Source organism: Gymnoscopelus microlampas (genome assembly GCF_963454915.1).
Source record: "Gymnoscopelus microlampas genome assembly, chromosome: 15".
In the NCBI taxonomy this organism is placed as follows: domain Eukaryota; kingdom Metazoa; phylum Chordata; class Actinopteri; order Myctophiformes; family Myctophidae; genus Gymnoscopelus; species Gymnoscopelus microlampas.
This window is the reverse complement of record NC_139952.1, coordinates 49131750-49150350: the sequence shown is the minus strand read 5'-3', so window position 1 is coordinate 49150350 and position 18601 is coordinate 49131750. Positions and strand designations below refer to the sequence as shown.

Genomic DNA, 18601 nt, shown 5'->3' with positions numbered 1-18601 from the left:
CTCACAATGCGTCGCGATGCGACACATTGTGAGCTTGTAGATCTGCTATTTTCAAAAGATGTTTATACATTTTAAAACGTTATGAGTACTTTCTACTTTTGGTACTTTAAGTACATTTTGATACCAATACGTTTGTAATTTTACTCAAGTTAATTCTGTATTCCGGACTTTTACTAGTACTTCTACAGTGCAGTGTTGATACTGTACTTTTACTTAAGTAAAACATTTGAGTACTTTTTGAACCACTGCACAAAGTTGTTTGACCTCATCACGTCCAACGGAAGCGATGCAGCCAGAAAGCTCCTCCTTAACCTGACTCCGTCAAATGGAAGAAGCTTGCGACACACGTGTTGTTTCACAGCCTACTTCCATCTGAGACTCCGGTAGCAGAATCGATGACAAACGGCGTTTCACTTTTTTCAAGATACTTGGCAGGTTGATTGGATGATCCCGCCCCTAGCAGCCGCTGATTGGTTTGCAAACGCAGCGACCGGGCAGCTCTACTCCCTGTGCAATCCCAGACTCCTTCCTGAAATCAAATGCAAATGAGATTTCCGGAGGGAGGGGGGTTTACCAGGCTACTAATCTCTCAAGAAAAGATTCTGCACTGCGTTGGAATCTGTCTTGAAGGTTCATCAGAACGTGTACACACTGTGTGGGAGTGGGCGTGGCTTCAGAGGCCGCGCTTTATCCAATCAAATGTAGTGGGCGGGATTCACGTGTCCGTCATCCTTCCCGACTCGAAACTTAAACCGAAACTAATTTAACAATAGCGTCCGCGGAGCAGACAACCACGTAAAGATATTCACATTTGAACTTACTCTTTCATCATAGAAACAAGTGGGCTTATAACCAAAACCATCCATGTTCTCTGGGAGAAGTGGTGTTAGTGTTCCGTGTAGAAATGTTATCTAGTCGGAATGAAAACGCAAGCTCACCACCGGAAGTGGAGCGGTGAAGGCAGACTTAAACCCTGTTTCCTTGCGCACATGTGCTGCGTCGCCATTGTCCCAGAGTCACACTCAGGAGGAAGAACAGCAGAGGTCGCTGTTTTTCCTTTTTAGTGTGTCTCTGGGTTCCAAGACTGCCAGGCTACCTCCTCCTACCTGCTTGGCACGTTGATGGACAGGTGCTCCAGTCGCTGTATGGAGTGACGATGCAGTCTCTCTTACAGGGCAGTAGACATGGCCTCACTGTGTCTGGACGTAGGCTCTCTGGACACCTAGAGGAACATCACACATATATATATAAGTATAAGATACAGGGCAGTAGGCATGGCCTCACTGTGTCTGGACGTAGGCTCTCTGGACACCTAGAGGAACATCACACATATATATATATATAAGTATAAGATACAGGGCAGTAGGCATGGCCTCACTGTGTCTGGACGTAGGCTCTCTGGACACCTAGAGGAACATCACACATATATATATAAGTATAAGATACAGGGCAGTAGGCATGGCCTCACTGTGTCTGGACGTAGGCTCTCTGGACACCTAGAGGAACATCACACACACAGTCATCAGTGGTTCTCAAACCTTTTTGTGTCAAGGACCCCTTGACACAATATTTTTCAAAAAATAGAAGTGCAGTGCGACGTGTTGTGAGCTTGTAGATCTGCTATTTTCAGAGCGCAACACCCGAGGCGCAACCAAACATAAAACGTCTTGTCTTTTAGTTCTACTGGATCTCTTCTCGCAGTGCGGCGTGTTGTGAGCTTGTAGATCAGCTATTTTTGGTGCGTGACATGCATCCACATAGAAGACAATGCTGGGCTGTTTCTATGGAATACACATGATTGAAATCATTCGTGGCGACCGAGAATTTTTAATCCACGAATATCACCCCGGAGGGAGAATATGACACGTATATGTTCCAACACTCACACAGATACATGCATGGTGCGACATGGTAGGTATATCGCCCTGGAGGGACGATATGACACAGATGCTCTGGATCAGTGCCAAGGAGAGGAGAGGAACACAGTGCTGGGAGGCTTTGGCTCCCTGGTGGCTCTGTCTTATCTCTGTGTGTGTGTGTGTGTGTGTGTGTGTGTGTGTGTGTGTGTGTGTGTGTGTGTGTGTGTGTGTGCGTAGATATGTCTGCATATCGTCTCATATTGTCGAGTGGAAACCTCATAAGTCCAAAACTGTTACTTTTCAGGATTCTAAATTCAAAAGCATCAAAAGTAGCAGATCTATAAGCTCAAAACGCGCCGCGTTTCGAGCTTGTAGATCTGCTACTTTTGATGCTTTTGTGTGACACTGTAGTATCATCAAGTAGGGCGTTGATTTATGAAAAATGTGTTTTTAGTATAACCGCAGGCGCTCATAGCGCCGCACTCAGTAACGTGCTATGAGCTTGTAGATCAATAAAGATGATCCTGATTGTGAAGTAGCATTTTGAAGTATGTTTTACTTTACATGAGTTATTTCCATTTTTCATTGCTTTAAACATCTACTCCACTACAATTATTTGAACATTTTACTTACTAGTTACAGTTAAATGAAAACATTCTGACTACAAGCCTTTTACTTGTAACTTGTAGCATTTCTATATTGTCATAATGCTACTTTTTACTTTTAGTAAGTAAAAATCTACCACTGCCTATAGCTTGAGGCCTGGCATACAGGGGGGGGGGGACTGGCTGCATGGGGGGCTGGCAGGGTGTGTCTGCCCAGCACTGCTGCCAGAATTATGCAGAATAAATAAATAAATAGATAATTAATGTCTTTAGCTTAGAGACACACAGATGTTACAACAAGAGTCCAGCGCACACACACACGCACACACACGCGCACGCGCACACGCACACACACACACACACACACACGCACGCACATGCACGCACGCACGCACGCGCACACACGCGCGCACACACACACACACACACACACACACACGCCTTTGAGCGATGCAAATGAAGTCTTTGTTCATGGTAATGGTCATGTGCTTGTACATTAAACATCAGCAATTACGTTAATGAATTAATTGTGAGTGTTAATCTAACCACTTTCAACCTGGCACACGTATTCATGGGCATGTCATTATAGGGGAACGTTTTCAGTTCTTAAAAAGAAGAACAAAATACATTCAAAATATAAAAAACTAAATAAATCCAAAACTGTAAGGATCATTTTTCAAAATGAGTGAAAATGGCAGATCTACAAGCATTGTGACGCATTGTGAGCTTGTAGATCAGCTAGTTGGTGTAGAGGGGAAAATAGGAGGGAGCCAAAGATAGACCCCTGTGTGGTACAAACTGTAAAGTATAATAGCGTTTATTCCATTAAGACGGGGAACGCATCTGTGTGTCATTTTAAGACTTCTTTGGCTATTCAAAAATAGCAGATCTACAAGCTCATAGCGCGGCACCGAGTGCCGCGCTATGAGCTTGTAGATCTGCTATTTTTGAAAAACCTTGAAAAAGTGTGCATATCTTTGAATATTTATATTTCTTAAAGCAAAAATTAACTGATATCTTTGCTTCTGGGGGGTCCCTGGCACAAAACATTTTCAAATGGGGGTCCGCGGCCAAATATATATCAATTTAGGGGTCCTTGGCATGAAAAAGGTTGAAAACCACTGGGTTAAATGGTTTAAAGTGGGCTCAGATATTTGGGGGGGGGTCTTACTTCTTGGGGGGCACTTGTCCCACGTTGACCCGCACACAGATGACCTTGCGCGTCTGCATGCCCACCGAGCAGGAGGCGGGGTCGTCCCCCCGGGCGCTGCGGACCAGCGAGGTGTTGGCGGCGGGGATGGAGGCGTCCTCGATGCACGGCCCCCAGGCGCCCGTCTGCCAGTGGTACACGGTGCACGGGTGATCGTTGCAGCTACGCCACTCCTGCAGGGCGCTGGTGTTGGGGCACTGGATCCCACCTGACAGACACACACACACACACACACACACACACACACACACACACACACACACACACACACACACACACACACACACACACACACACACACACACACACACACACACACCCACACATAGACAGAAGAACACACACACACAGCAGAGAATGCAGTGAGTTCATAATACAGTCCTGAATATTAACCACATGAAGCCTATAGATTCTCACTTGACCCTTTGTCAAGTCCCGCCCATGATCCCGCCCCTCTTCGGGCCCATTGGTTGCTGTTGCTTGGTTGGACAAAAGTCCCCTCTCTCCATCCGCTACCATTGAAAAAACATGTTTTTCATTTGCCTCGTATTGACATCAATGTGTTCAGTTCTTATTTTAAACTTGGCCTCAGTAAAAGGGAACATCTCAGGTGCAGTATAGTTAACCGGGCATAATGTGTTGTATTCCAAAAACTGGATATTTTTCAAATTCTTGGCAAATTCAGCATAAACAACGGGAAGGATGGCAGAACAAAGAGGAAGGGGCCTGCTTGTTGGTCGGTCAGGGACCAGTGAGATGGCTGACAATGGGTCAATTTGGGGGCAAACGTTCCGCAAAAATTGCAGATCTAATAAGATCGGCTATTTTTGAGATTTGGTGAAGTGGGAAATTGTAGCGGGTCTAGCATTGAACCCTGGGGGACACCGCTCAACTAAGTATAAAGGGTTTAAAGTTCAAGTTTTATAATATTTAAAGTGCAAAATCACACGAATGTCTCGATACACGTTACGACATATTACAACACAGTGAACGACAACATGAAAAAGTGGTTACGAGAATTGAGCCATTCAGACTCTTTTCACAGCTACAATTTTGACGGGTAAACACAGCTGAAGCTGTGGACGTGTTTAATTTGAGGTTCATTAAGGTATGAACATGACTGTTCATTTCACGCTGACACACAGAAACACATAAAAGAAACATACAAAATGAATTAGTGATTAACTTGATTAGCTGTGTTTACCCATCAACATGGCAGCTGTTAACACTAAAAGAGGAGTGAGTAACGGTAGGGCGGTATTTCTAAGGTGGGACGTCTATGATATATCTACACAATGGACTTAAAGTGTCCTGTACATCTGCCATGTCTACTTTGTCAACCTGTGGATATTTAGAACAGAATAAGATATCAATAATACTTCATCACTAACAATTATGATAAGTGTGCCATTATTCCAAAGTAACGTTAATGGATTATAAAACCCATTGTGCGTTCACGCTGTCTGCGTTATCCAGCCGCAATATAAACATGTGGTTGTGTGTGTGTGTGTGTGTGTGTGTGTGTGTGTGTGTGTGTGTGTGTGTGTGTGTGTGTGTGTGTGTGTGTGTGTGTGTGTGTGTGTGTGTGTGTGTGTGTGTGTGTGTGTGTGTGTGTGTGTGTGTACAGTAGAGTGTATATTCTTGTTACATTCTGGCCCCCACTTTGAGAAGCAGTGTTTTAAGGTGATGATAAGAGACTAGAGGCTGACACAGCGGTACTATCTATAGGCACTGGATGTTTACATTCACTCTCTTTCATTTTCACATCCTCCTTGTGTGAGTGTTTTAATGCGCTGCTACAGATTAGCTTCAGGCTTTCACCTCATTCGCCCTCCCCCCCCCCCCCCTCGCTTTGTGGAAAGCAAACAAGAAGTGAGATAAACCACACTGGCCCCCCAGGGACCACCGGTGAGCAGGGTGGATTGACAGCCATGGGTTTGACCCTCAGGGCCAGCGTTGAAACGGACGGACCCCAGCTGTGTGGTGCGTTCCTTTGTCACATGACCCTGTCACATGACCTCGTCCCCTCCGCAGCCCACACAGAACCGTCATTAGCGGACCGCCGTCACCTTGGAAAAGGAGAACCCCCCGCGGAGAGGAGGAGGAGGAGGAGGTCGCCCATTAGCAGCCAGGAAGGCATTGAGCGAGATGTTGGAGATCAATGGAGGAGCCAGGAGACCAGCTGATAAGTGATAGATATGATTGACCTCTATGCAACCACACCGCACTGACCAACTCAATGGTGTGTAGAGTAACTAAGTACATTTACTCAAGTACTGTACTTAAGTACAATTTATTTATTAGTATTTCCATTTTTCAATACTTCAATCGGGCAGAAACCTCATATCTCCATATTGTAACCTTTCGTGTGTTTTCTTAAATTAGCGCCCTACTTTATCATACGCCAGCGTCACACAAAAGCTTCAAAAGCAGCAAATTTGCCACTTTTGATTGCTTATTCACTGCCAAGGACGACTTTGACGACATTTAGTTTTGTAGTGGTTTTATTAACCCATTGAGACCTGAAGCCGATTCTACATGTCTCCTAAATCTGAACAGTATTCTGAAAAACGTATGTTTCTATATCAGTGGTGCTCAATCTTTTTCATGTCAAGGACCCCCAAAATGATATGTATTTGGCCGCGGACCCCCGTCAAAATATTTTGTTCTAGCGACCCTCAGAGGCAAAGATTTGAGTTAAAAATGTTCGCTTTAAAAATATATATACTCAAAGATTTGTACACATTTTCACAAATGTTCAAAAATAGCAGATCTACAAGCTCATAGCGCGGCACTCGGTGCCGCGCTATGAGCTTGTAGATCTGCTATTTTTGAATAGCCCAAAGTGTAAAATAATGCTTTTTAGCTCAAATCTAAAAATTACACAGTTCCAGGTTAAGACTTAATGGGTTAAGACATTTTGCTGTTCTCTATATCACCCGAGTGATCACTTTCACTTTCTACTCACAAGGATCCGGAAACAAAGTCATCCGAAGATTTTCCCTGGATTTTGCTAGACATGGTATTTTCATCGTGCAGCCAAGGGGCTGTCGCGGTTGGAATGTTTTTTCCTCTGGGCGACGCACACTGATAAGGGTGCCGATACTGTGGGTGCCTTGGGGCTAAAGCACCCAGGCGAAATGACCAGCACCCAGTGGGTGAGGGGGGGCGCGCAGCCGCTCGCTCATACTCGCAGCCCGCAGCCGCACGCTCGTACTCGCAGCACGCTCCCATTTGTTTATGTTTTGCCGGCTTCAGGCTTTGTCTTCACCTAGCAGGTAAATAAACCAAATTAAAGTTACAAAACCCCCCAAAAAAGTAAAATATCCGCCCACTCGCGCGTGCGTGAGTGCCAGGTAGCGCACCCAATAGAGCTGACAAATATCGGCGCCGCTGCACACTGATACCAGGTGTGTTTACACACCGTCAGACAGGCGATCATAACGGATATACATTTTCTTTGACCAGTTATAAAGGTAAAAATGTCTGGCAGTGGGCAAACACAGACACAAATAAGTCTGGCACTGAATGAGTTAATTCATTTGAATCCGGGAAATTAGCTGTGTTGGACGTGTGAGGTTTCCTCCCGACAGAGAGGATATAGCTGACCTCTACGTGAGCACACAGCAGGGACGTCCTTCAACGAGGGTGTAATTCATAACATTAAATATTATTGGATTACATGTTGGATCTTTGCTGGATGGATTAGTCATTCATCAGCCCACGGAGTTCATTAAATAACAGACAAACCATTACTGATGCTGTGGCTAATGGAATAGACGGTTAAATTAACTGTTAAATATTTAAGTGTTAGCAATTAAACTTTTCCTCTTTGCCACTGGTTGAAGAATGTTGCAGCGTTTGTTTTTTTATCTCTGCTTGTGTTAATTAAACCATTAAGAACAGGAACTCATCTGTGTCATTTTTAGATGTATTTGTCTATTTGAAATAGCAGATCTACAAGCTCATAGCGTGCCGCGCTATGAGCTTGTAGATCTGCTATTTTCTTTTAAAAATCGTGAAAATTTGTGCAAATCTTTGAATAAATATATATATATTTTTTTTAAAGCGAACATTTGTAACTCAAATCTTTGCTTCTGGGGGATTCTACAACTGTCTTCCAAATCTTTAAAAAAAAAAATCTTTGTTGCTATAATATCAGTGGTTCTCAAAACTTTTTCCATGTCAAGGACTGCCCACAATGTATATGTATTTGGCTGCGGACCCCCATCCCAAAATATTTTGTTCAAGGGACCCCCCAGAAGCAAAGAGTTACAAATGTTCGCTTTAAAAATATAATACATATTCAAAGATTTTCACATTTTCACGATTTTTGAATAGCCAAATAAATCTAAAAATCACACAGATGCATTCCCGTATTGAATGGGTTAAGTGGAGCCTTTTTTATCTTTGTGTCGTAACGACAGACAGACAGAACGTTCTCTTCCATTCCTCTGTGTGTCTTCGTCTCTGTAGAGACAATGACACGGCTACAGGCGTTATTATTGTTGTTATCATTCATATGACACTCTTTAGTGTTATCGTTCACTGAGCTGTGTGTGTTGTTGTCGGCTTTGTGTCACAGAGCCTGTGTGTTGCTCTCAATAAGTGTCTTTGAACCGGCGTCATTACATACTTCAACATTCATAATCCAGGCTGTCAAACCGGGTTCCTCCACATGAAATAGATCATGCTTCTAAAAAGAAAACAAAACGAGAGAGGATTGTTCTCAAGCTACAAATCACGTCAATATTTTGATTATGGAGACATTCTGTATATGCATGTCGCCTCAGACAGTACTTTAAAGCCATTAGAAGTGCTTTTCTCACAGTGCGCTTGGCTTTGCTACGGGAGCACGTTTTAGAACTCATCATAGCACATTATACACTTCAGTAAGATGGTTTTCCCATGGCTCTTATAGGAGGAAGCAGTGTATCATATCACCCTGTTCATTTACAAAGCACTACTTGGTAAATTAACCCTTTGGGGTAATTTGTGGAGACAAAAATGATATTCCGACACGTGTGCTTGCATGCCTGTGTGTGCAGGTGCGCGCCCCAACAGGGCTGTACCGCAGTCCAAATAAAGTCTGCACCCGCCATTGTAGCGTGCCAGAGCAGATGTCCAGGAGAGGAGAGGAGAGGAGAGGAGAGGAGAGGAGAGGAGAGGAGGGACTTGATGGTTCCTCCAGCAGACAGAACAGAACAGAACAGCAGCCTGGCTGGCTGAACACATCGCTGCATGTCATCCATCTATAACCTCCACCCAGCCTCTGTCTGCCTGCCTGCCCTGCTGCATTGTGGGGATTCTGGGGAAAGTTAATGAGCTGCAACACACACACACACACACACCCACCAGCTCAGTGGTCTTGTGGTCAGAGTGTTTGCCCTGAGATGGGGAGGTGGAGGTTTGGTCACACCAGAGACTATAATAAAATGGGACCCAGTGCCTCCCTGCTCCCTGCCTGGCACTCAGCATCAAGGGTTGGGTTGGGGGGGTAAGTCCCTGTGACATACGTCACGTCCATGGGGGTGTTCTTGTGCGTCATGGCTGGGGGAATGTACTTTTACATCAAGCCGCCTCACGCTACAGGAATGTGAGATACCCTTTGGACCACATGGTTCGGCATGGCTTACTTTTTAACACACAGACTGGCAGGGTTGTTCTGCAGCATGGTGTGTGAGGAATATAGGTGTCTATACTGTACTGAGAGAGAGAGAGAGGAGGAGAAAATAACATTCATGTATGAGAAGAGACGTCGTGAATATGGCAGACAGTGTGACGTCAAGTGTGAAGAGCTCCGGGTGTCACATGTCAGGAGCAGTTAGAGCCACAGCAGGTCTGTTAGACTGACTGACTGCACAGACACACACACCCCACAACACAGAGGGAGAAGTGAAGCGCTGAAGTCACGGTGGCTGATTCTGGTAATGCAGCTTACCACAGCCATGGGCCAGACACATGAACGTGCGAAAACGCTGTTCGACCAATGGGCTTGACTGGTGAGCTTGCGCACACGTTTAAGCACAAGCTTGCGCACAGGGTTGTGCACGCGAGTCGACACAACAGCGCCTGCAAGTCGATGCGAAACGACACAGATGAGCCCTGAAATGTCACCGCCAACAAACACGGAAGACGGGGTAAAAAGCAGTGAAAAGGGAGTATGTGCTGGGTGAGCAACTCCATACAAGTGAATGGGCGGGCGGGCAACCGAAGGTTCCAGGTTCCATCCCCGTCGGCTCCTCCTGGTTACTAAGAAAGCGCCCTTGAGCAAGACACTGAACCCTCTAACTGCTTGCTCCCAATGAGCAGCCGTGCATCATGGTTTCCTCACCGTCGGTGTGTGAATGTGAAGTACATTTACCATTTGTGCATGGCAAAGAGATTTGGTGTGCACTGAAAACAGCGGTCCTGGTAGAGTTGTAACTCGGGTCTGTTTTTGAGCGGTGTAACCGCTCCTATAAGAGGGTTTAGGACCCATCCGTGGCGAAAGTTTTTCTTTCCGTCGTGAAAATGTGTCTTTCGCTGTGACGCCATGCTGTGATTGGCTAGCGAGACACATGATGAAATTAACTTCAAACTTCGCAGACGCGCTGTGATTGGCTAGTGAGACGCATGATGAAATTAATAATAATGTAAAAAATGTAAGCACGTCACTTCGCAGGACGTGCTGTGATTGGCTAGCGAGATGCATGATGAAATGAATAACCCAGTGTGAACACACTTCACACTAGGTGTGATTTTTACTAAGAACACAGGGTTCAGTTAACGCTGGGTTTGGCTGTGCATGTTCACCATGCGGCTTTGCCAGCCCATGATGCACCCATCTCTGAGCTGGTGACTGGCAGCTCTGCGGGCTGGGGATTTAACGTGTCAGGAACCGTTCCATTACCACTCACACACCCACTTGCACAGCGTCTGCTCACCTGGGGTTTGAAGCACTTAGCGCCGAGGGAAACGCTCATTACACCCCGACACGCCACGCTATATACGCTGTTCAGGGCTGTTCTCCATTACGCCCAGCTATAGGCTGTTTAGCCCATTAAGACGGGGGACGCATACCGTGTCATTGTTAGATTTTTTAGCTACAACCCTTATTGTAATACTTTAGGGCTATTCAAAAATAGCAGATCTACAAGCTCGTAGCGCGGCACCGAGTGCCGCGCTACGAGCTTGTAGGTCTGCTATTTATTTGTTGTATCGTGAAATTGTGTGCAAATCAAACATTTTTAACTCAAATCTTTGCTTCTGGGGATTCTACAAATGTCTTCTAAATCCCAACATTTATTTTTTAAATAACGTATGTTGTTATAATATCAGTGGTTCTCAAAACTTTTTTTTATGTCAAGGACCCCCAAAATGATATGTATTTGTCCACGGACCCCCATCTCAAAATATTTTGTTCCAGGGAACCCCCAGAAGCAAAGATTTGAGTAAAAAATATATATATATTCAAAGATTTAGACACATTTTCACATGTTTTTTTTTTTTTTTTTAAATAAATAGCCGATCTACAAGCTTGTAGATCTGATATTTTTTTAATAGCCAAATAAATCTAGAAATTACTCTCAGATGCGTTCCCGGGCTCAGTGGGTTAGTTCAGGGCTTCTCTCTATATGCTGCCACAAGCGTCTGACATAACGCTGAGCCAGCAGAATGTGGAGGCGGCAGCATCACATACAGACTGGGTATCTAGACTAGACGGCCAGATCTCCTTCTATTTAATAAAACATATCGTTGCTGACGGCTGGAAACCTTGTACTTGGATGTGGAAAAATCTTCCGATGGATACAATGTAGTTATTATTTACTTGTTGTGTACTTTTCATGTGTTAAATATTCATGAAACCCACTGACACACTGTACCCACACTTCAAAAAATGTGCCGATCTAAAGCTCACGTGGGTTGCAATGCACAAACACATTGTGAGCTTGTAGATCGGCTATTTTGTGCTACTGTCGTGTGACCTTGTAGTATGACCAAGTAGATCATTAAAGAAAGGGATAGTTCACCCCCAAAAGGACTCTTTTTTTCTATGGATTACCCATGGAGACTTGAATTTATGTATATGTTTTGTTTTTTTGTTTTTGTGTCGCATTCCTAAGACAATAATAAGTCATCAAATTAATGGCGTAGGAATGAGACAAAAACGAAACAAAAAAAAACAATATCCATGAATTCAAGTCTCCATGGGGTGACTAATCCATAGAATGGTTTATTTGTTTTAGGGGTGAGCTATCCCTTTAATGTTGAAATATGGAGATGCAAGGTATCCGCCCTGACAGCAACGATCGTGTAAGGGAGGTTACTTTACCACATCAGCTAAAACTAAAAAAGCACTCTCAGGACTTCTTTAAGAACATTATAGCGTCTAACATCTCTACTAAAGAACGTATATAGCGGTATAAAAGGTACCAAAGATGGGAGGAACCATGTCCAGCCTGGAGACACCTTGAGAAGGAATGAAAAATGCAAAGTTGTGATCAATTCTACTGATTCATACATTTATTAACCCATTAAAACCAGGAACGCATCTGTGTAACCACTTTGTCCATTATTTTATTGTAGATACAAGCGTATATCTTGTAGATCTGCTAGCTCTGAATAATGTGTGCAAATCTTTTAATATATTTATTTTTTAAAGCGAATCAAATCTTTGCTTCTGGGGGGTCCCTGGAACAGCATATTTTGAGATAACAAATACATATCATTTTGGGGGTCCTTGACATGAAAACGTTTGAGAACCACTGATATGATAGATTTTTTTTCTTCAAAAAACGGTGTTGTAGAATCCCCCCAGAAGCAAATATTTGAGTTACAAATGTTCGCTTTAAAAATCTATATATTCAAAGATTTGCACACATTTTCATGATTAAAAAATAATAGCAGATCTACAAGCTCACAGCGCGGTGCTCGGCGTGCCATACGATGAGCTTGTTTTTGAATAGCCAAAGTATAAGATAACGGTTAAAGTGGTTAAAATCTTAAAAGGACAGATGCGTTCCCGGTCTTAATGGGTTAAAGAGGAGCTGTAAAGAATCCTACAGTATGAGCTCAATGCATCTCTAATGCATGAAGGCTCTGACACTTTGAATAAAACACTCACTCTGTCTCCAGATACAGTCATATTCACAAACACAGACTCTATACTCAGTGGTGGAAGAAGTACTCAGATTTAGTTTTACTCAATTAAACAAATACAAATACCTCTACTGAAGCACTTTGCTCATACATCCAGTATATCTAAATGCCAGAGTGCACTTAGTAAGAATACCACAATGTAGAAATACAGACTTTTAATACTTAACATTAAAAGTCCTGTATTCAAATATTTATTTGGGTAAAAGTACCAAAGTATTGGCATCAAACTATACTTACATATATACGCATTGGTACATGTTGTGAGGTTGTGTTTTTTTTTATAATTTTTTAATCTTGTATGAAGCTTGTCTATTTTTGAATAGACCACGTATAAGGGCTTAAGTGACCAATGTATGTTTAGTAATAATAATCTAAAATCTGCTAATTGACTTATAACTGAAGTTTTCAAGTAATTGTGGTGGAGTAAAAAAAAATCAATAAGTCCCTCTGAGGTGTAGTGGAGTAGACGAAAAAAAAAGTATTGAAACATTTAAATAATCAAAAGTAAAAGTACCTCAAAACTGATCTTGAGTAAATGTACTCAGTTACTTTCCACCATTGACTACAGTACTAGCTCTGGAGCCATACTAAGGCCTCTATCTATTGCAGTGGTTCTCAAAGTGAGGTCCGGGGACTCTCTCAGGGTTCTAAATGGACCCTTATATAAGTCTGTAACTCTGACAGATGTATACATGTTATTTCAGTTTGACAACCACTTGCTCTCTATCCAGCTCTAAGACAGAGCCGTTACGCTACGCCTTACCCTGCATCACAGTGATCCAGGCCACAACCCTAGCCGTGGCTGTGGAGGAGGAACCAAGATTATTATAGAGTTAACCAAAACTAACCAAAAAACTAAAATTGAAAAACATTTGTCTTAGCTAAACTAAATAAAAACTACAATAAAAAAACTAAAAAAACTATAACTAACTGAAACTGTATTGCATGTTTATAACACTAACTAAAACTAGCTGCAAATATAGACAAAATGCCCTTAGTTTCCACATCAAAAGAAGGAATTTAAAAAAATCCCTAAAAGGTAGCACATCCACAATTTCAAATACATTTACTCACATTTCCACTTTTCTTTTATTGGCACACACCAATAAATGAACCCTGGTGTGTGTGTGTGTGTGTGTGTGTGTGTGTGTGTGTGTGTGTGTGTGTGTGTGTGTGTGTGTGTGTGTGTGTGTGTGTGTGTGTGTGTGTGTGTGTGTGTGTGTGTGTGTGTGTGTGTGTGTGTGTGTATATATATATAAACATATTTTTCAAATATTTTTGAAAACTATTTTTGAAAAATAGTTTTGAAAAATAGTTTTCAAAAATAGTTTTCAAAAATAGCAGATCTACAAGCTCATAGCGCGGCACTCGGTGCCGCGCTATGAGCTTGTATATCTGCTATTTTTGAATAGCCCAAATACATCTTAAAATGACAACAGTACGCGTTCCAGGATTGAATGGGGTTTTAACTGTACTCCACTACTAAAGTAAATGTACTCTAGTTACTGTCCCACACCAACCCACACTCCTCCAGCACGACGATGATGACTCACCCTCTCCGGCATTGTAAGCCAGGATGGAGCGCGCTCTCATCTGGCGGCCCTCCGTGTTCTTGCCGGAGCAGGTGTGTGAGCACAGGGTCCAGGGCGTCCAGGGGCTGAGGGCACAGTCCTTGGAGCAGGGCACCTCGCACACCACGGGCATGGGCAGGATGGCGTCGCGGCACAGCTGTCTCTCCACGTACACTCCTGGGGAAGAGGACGGAGAGGAGAAGCCACGGTCAAACAGCGTATCCACATTCAGGGCCGGATTTGTAGGAGTTGAGGCCCCTGGGCTAGAGTATTTTTTGAGGCCCCCCTCTGCTCGCTCGTTTTTTTTGTGGGATTTTTTTCCTTTTATTTGGGGTTTTTGTTACTTTAATTTGGTTAATTCGGTAGGGTTACTTTACAATTTGATCATAAAAAAGATTCAACTTTATTTTAATTTGTATTTATTTTTAGCCCCCCCCCCCCCCAGTTGGGGGCCCCTGGTCTGCAGCCCACCCTAGCCCAACGGTATGTCCGTTCCTGTCCATATCGTACAGTGTTTCACAGACAGAGGAACGGGAGCGATTCTTGGGACCGTCCCCCAAATATTTTTATATTTTTTATAAATTGGAAACAAATTTTAAAAAAAATCTAAATAATTTCATAAATAAAGTAAAAAAACAAAAAAAAAAACAAAGAAATTCCATGAATTGGAAAAAAAAAATCTCATTCATTATTATTTTTTATTATTATAAATTATTCAGTCAGCATGTTGAATGATATGTGAAGCCGGGCGGGGAGGAGGTTGATAATTGGCACTGGGGTGGAGCCTGTCAACAGGGAGTGTGTGCGGGGCGGAATTAATTGGCTTAACGACTAAAAATGGGGGCGGGGGGGGGGGGGGGGGGAGTGGGTAGTGGGTTTTATAAATATTGAACCAGTGAAAAGTATTAACGAGATCTTGTGATTAAATAATAACTACATTGGATGTCATTGGAAGTACAAGTCATACACGGTCATACAAGGATAGGCTTCCACCTGACATAGATCATACGATTACGTACCATTGTTATGACATGTGTAAAAAATCTCATCATATTAACCGTTGTTTGCTTGTCCTTATCTCCCGTTAAATATTCCTGCTCTCATAATAAACAGAAGCTAAAATAAACCCAAACAGAGGAGAGACAGTTTGCCTGCAGCTCCCTCATCCCAAGAGGGAACAGGCTGTGGTAATAATAGCTGCATCCTGACAATACCCTGACATCATGAATAAATAATAATAATAAAAAACTGCAGGTTTATATGGAAGCAAAAAAAAAGTCTAATTTACAGCCAACGAGGCTGGAGGAGGAAGCCGGTCCCTCAGTGACAGCTAACATGAAGCAGAAATATGTTAATGTATAAATTACTGCCTCCCTGAAGCATTGATGTCAGGTATAGAAACCTTGTATCACCTATATCAACATTTATTTTATGTTTCTATGTATTTGGCTGCTGACTCCTCCCCCCCCCCCATCTCAAAATGTACCCCGTAGCAACAAATTGAGTTTAAAATGTCCGCTTTAAAAAAAAAAATATATATATATATTAAAAGATTTGCAAAAATGTTCACTATAAAAATAGATAAATAGTTGATCTACAAGCTCATAGCGCGGCACTCGGTGCCGCGCTATGAGCTTGTATATCTGCTATTTTTGAATAGCCCAAAGAAACTAAAAATAGCACAAATGCGTTCCCGGTGTTGAGCGTTAAATCTAAAATTTTCACTACTTTTTAATTTGTTTTAACCCATTAATAAGACCTGAGGCCGATTCTACAAAATGCCTTCTAAATCAGCGGTTCTCAAATGTTTTTTTGTGCCAATTAAGGACCCCCAAAATTATATGCGTTTGGCCACGGACCCCCATCTGAAAATGTTTTGTGCCAGGGACATATACCAGAAGAGAATATTTGTGTTAAAAAAAAAAGAAAAACGTATTCACATTTTTTCAAATACTTTCAAGACTTTTCAACAACGTTCAAAAAATAGGAGAATTTATTTACTCCTTTTCCTGAAAATTAACGTTTTTGGACTTACAAGGTTTCTACCTGACAGAGAGGATAATAAAGCTGATTAAACAGCGTGTTGACATGGTGTTAAATCCTCCTGGCGCTAGGACAACAACACAGTCACACATATCAGTGACAACCGAGCTGAGGGTTCTGCAGCCCGCTAGGCTCTCGTCTCCCACACCAGCTTCTGTCACGTAGCTCAAAGTATTGACAGGATAGATTTGAGGCTGTTTCACGCTTTGCAGGTGCTTGGAAGTGATATATTTGTTAACCCACGCATCTGTGTCATTTTAAGATTTATTTGGCTATTCAAAAATAGCAGATATAGGAGCTTGTAGATCTGCTATGTTTTTTGTTAATTTGTGGACAATTTGTGCAAATCTTTGATATATATATATTATTTTTTTCAAGTAAATTTTTAACTCCGATATGTGCTTCTGGGGGGTCCCTGGAACAACATATTTTGAGATGGGGCTGAGGGGCTCTGTGGCCAAATACATATCATTCCCATATCAAGTCCTTGACATAGAAAAGTTGGAGCACCACTGATATTATAGCAACATTTTTTTCAGAAAACTGTTAACATTTAGAAGACATTTGTAGAATCCCCCCAGAAGCAAAGATTTGAGTTACAAATGTTCGCTGGAACAACATACATATTACATATTACATACATAGTACATAATATTTTGAGATGGGGTGGTCCGTGGCAAACGTTTCAGGACCACTGATATAGAAACTCCTATATCTAGGAGATCCCCCCAGAAGCAAATAAGATTTGCAGACATTTTCACGATTTTTCTAAAAAGCAGATCTACAAGCTCGTAGCGCGGCAGCTTGTAGATCTGTATTTTTTAATAGCCAAAGTATAAAATAATGGTTAAAGTGGTTACACAGATGTGTTCCCGGTCTTGACGGGTTTATTTAATGCCTGAACCCTGACAGCACCGGTTCGGTTACATGTCGCCTTTCCGACGTTAACAAACCCTATACCTAACCCTAACCCTAACCCTAACCGCACGCGGAAGCCACTAGTCAGAGTAGTGAGATGTCGGAATGGAAGGCGGTTAGCCACCGGTTCAAGAGAAGGTCAGCCAAATGTTACATCAATAATAAGTCATCACTTTGACATCATTAGAGGAAGATCTCTGAACGTCTGAAAACACGGACGTCTGTCAAGACGTCTTGTTCTGAATGATTTATCCAGCTTTACACACACACACACACACACACACACACACACACACACACACACACACACACACACACACACACACACACACACACACACACACACACACACACACACACACACACACACACACACACACACACACACACACACACACACACACACACACACACACGTCACTGACCCGTCTCGTAGAGCCGCAAACCATTGATTTTGTCAGCCCAGACTAGAACAAACACGCTCAAATCAGCCAATTACATCACAATTAGTGGTTGATTATCAAATGATTATCTTTTTTAATGACACATAATTGATTATTTCACGATCTGTGGTCATGAAATGTGGGCGTAGCCAGACTATATCACTGTGTGGATATGAGTCTGGTGCTTCCATGAGGATGTTTTTTTCCCCCAAGGGGCGGGATCTAAACAATGGCCCTCGACGCAATTGGTTAGACCTACAACCAACTACCAATTACAGTCTCCCATATTCGAATACTGGGCCCTGATTGGTCACCCACGTCTTCTGGAGCAGGAAATGGATTCTCTATGGAGCGGTGCCAGATCCAAATCGCAGAGTTCAATTTTTTTTTTTGCACCCGCAGATTCGTCTGGTCCCAGGCTATACTTGACCAGTGGTGTGAAGTAACTATGTACTCAAGTACTGTACTTAAGTACACTTTTGAGGTATTTTTTTTACTTTACTGGAGTATTTCCAGTTTGCAGTACTTTTACTCCTACTCCACTACAATATTGTACTTTTACCCCGCTACAACTATTTGAAAACTTTAGTTATTAGTTACTTTGCAGAAGAAATTATGTTTGTGTGTGCGCGTGCATGTGTGCATGCATGCATGCGTACGTGTGTGTGTGTGTGTGTGTGTGTGTGTGTGTGTGTGTGTGTGTGTGTGTGTGTGTGTGTGTGTGTGTGTGTGTGTGTGTGTGTGTGTGTGTGTGTCCTGGGCATGACGTTAAACTGCCCCGTTGTAACCACCAACTATCGTCAATGTAGTC

General features: G+C 42.7%; 1 protein-coding gene across 1 annotated transcript in view; it reads right to left on the bottom strand.

Moving 5' to 3' along the window:
- The window catches only part of thsd7aa (thrombospondin, type I, domain containing 7Aa), a gene marked incomplete at both ends in the record, with an annotated part of 204039 nt that overhangs the window by 81236 nt on the left and 104202 nt on the right, over window positions 1-18601 (bottom strand). Inside the window, 3 exons of the mRNA XM_084080528.1 lie at window positions 1107-1222; window positions 3636-3882; window positions 14369-14563. Coding sequence (XP_083936654.1) covers window positions 1107-1222; window positions 3636-3882; window positions 14369-14563 — 558 coding nt within the window. The remainder of the gene's footprint in view (window positions 1-1106; window positions 1223-3635; window positions 3883-14368; window positions 14564-18601) is intronic.